Source organism: Morone saxatilis, unplaced genomic scaffold (assembly GCF_004916995.1).
Source record: "Morone saxatilis isolate NCDOM2014 unplaced genomic scaffold, NCSU_SB_2.0 Contig6, whole genome shotgun sequence".
NCBI lineage: Eukaryota > Metazoa > Chordata > Actinopteri > Moronidae > Morone > Morone saxatilis.
The window spans coordinates 4256849-4258812 of NW_023340206.1; the positions used below are offsets into that span (position 1 = coordinate 4256849).

At 37.9% G+C, this 1964-nt stretch overlaps 1 protein-coding gene across 1 annotated transcript in view; it reads right to left on the reverse strand.

Moving 5' to 3' along the window:
• The window catches only part of LOC118340040 (serine/threonine-protein kinase pim-2-like), a 2310-nt gene extending 1472 nt beyond the window's left edge, over positions 1-838 (reverse strand). Inside the window, exons 1-3 of the mRNA XM_035677887.1 lie at positions 473-838; positions 265-359; positions 132-179 (exon numbers count right to left, since the gene is read on the reverse strand). Coding sequence (XP_035533780.1) covers positions 132-179; positions 265-359; positions 473-836 — 507 coding nt within the window. The 5' untranslated portion in view covers positions 837-838. The remainder of the gene's footprint in view (positions 1-131; positions 180-264; positions 360-472) is intronic.
• Between the last annotated feature and the right edge of the window lie 1126 nt (positions 839-1964).

Here is a 1964-nt window from a genome sequence, read left to right on the forward strand (position 1 = left end):
ATGTGAATGTCATTTTTAGGAGACAGGGTTAAAATATGAGTAGCGTGTTTGTTCATCGACAGCAGAGCGGTGACATTTGGGTTTAGTCTAATTTCAACAGTTGGTGTTTGCCAAAAGTTCAAACTACTCACCACTCGTTCTGTCATCACTTTACGGCAGGGAATGTGCTTGATGGCCACCTGTAAGACAAAAATACTGTGGTTGGTACTTCATGAAGATTAGTGAGTGTCATAATGTGTTTATGAATGTGTTTGTAAGACGTACTTGTAAACGGTCCGATCTCCGATACCCTTTGTAGACAGAGCCAAAGCCTCCTGAGCCGATGGGAGCGAGCTGACAGTACTTCTTTCTGAAATCAGCTGAAAACAAACACACAGATTTTTTAAAACTTTTGATCACATTTCTACTTTAAAAAATAATATTATTTGTGTTTTAGAAATAAAGGTGACTTTGTTTCCCAGTATTAGCTTACCTTTGTTTGTGTTTGCTGAGGAGGAGAGTTCGTAGATTCTCTCCTCCTCAGTTGAGGATATTGAGTCCTGCCTGACGTCACCTCCATCGCCATCAGAACTCGTGTTCCTCACTTTAGCACTGGACTCGGTAGTGCTGGTACTGTCGCCACACCTAAATCTCATTTTAGGTAGCTCATCATCCTCACTGGCCTTCCTCTTGCAACTTTGGACAGTGTCCTCCACTGAATGCCATGAGGTATCAGTGGAGGTGATGAGGATCTTCTTCTTGGGAGATCCTGCATCATCACTGTCCGTCCTTTTCCTCTTCCTCAGCGAGAGATGCGTCGTTACGTCGCTGTCTACAAATGAGTGCATGCATTGCATTTCAGTTCAAATAAAGCACCAACTTTTTATGCATTATGACGGTCATGTACTCAGATTGACTTGAAAGGACTTGGAGGTGACAGATTATATCAGTACTGACCGTAAAGGGATAATAACATTAAATACTAAATATCAAGGACTTCAAGCTTATTTGATCACTTCAAGTTATTAAAAATAATGTTGATATATTTATATTTGTTTTATAGAGATTAACAATGAATATAAATTTCCAGCACAGGACCACATTACAGATAAGTCTGAACACAACAAGACTACGAGGCACTCACCTTGATCTTTCCCTGAGGTCAAAGTCACCAACTTGTGCGTTATCTCCGAAGACATGTCGTTGTCAAAGTTCCAAACAAGATCTTTTGACTAAACGCCTGTAGAAAACTGAAATGTGTGTAGTAATACCCAGCAAGTCTTTACGGTCAGAAGAACTGTTATCTTCAGAATATGATGATACGTGGAATGTGACACATTAAAGGCCAAAAGCAAAAGAACCAAGAATATGCAAATGAGCATTCTAAAGTTCCATCCAGACTGAAATTGTTTAATTAATAATTAATAGATCAAGTGATTAAGTTCATCCTCATATACCACAGTAATGCCCTCTTTGGTACACATCCCCAGAAACACTTTGGGTTTTAAAAGTATATGTTTGTGTTTCTGTACATACAGCGCTGCTTCAAAGTATACCAGCCTCCTTTGCACTTTGGAGTTTTCTATTGTTTTATATGTTTTTATATGTTTTTATTGAATCAGAACCACCATCTTTTATAAAAATAACAGGTATATGTTTATCAACTCCATATACTGTGTTTTTGAGGAAATCAACTGTGTAGTTCAAAAACGAATAAACATTTTTTTGTCAGTTTTGTAAGAGTTGGTGAAGTCTGAGCTGTATTGCCTAAAACATGCAGATACATACAATCAGGTGGCACAAAATTGTTATTGTTATATAATTGTTGATAGATCAATAAATGAAATTAGAGATGTTTAGGTACAAAATTGGACAACACTGATTGGAACAGATCAAACCAGGTCACTTTAGGGTTAGGGTCAGGTCAATCATTGATCGCTGCTCAATATTATTGTAATTGCAATATGGCCACTTGCAACATCCAG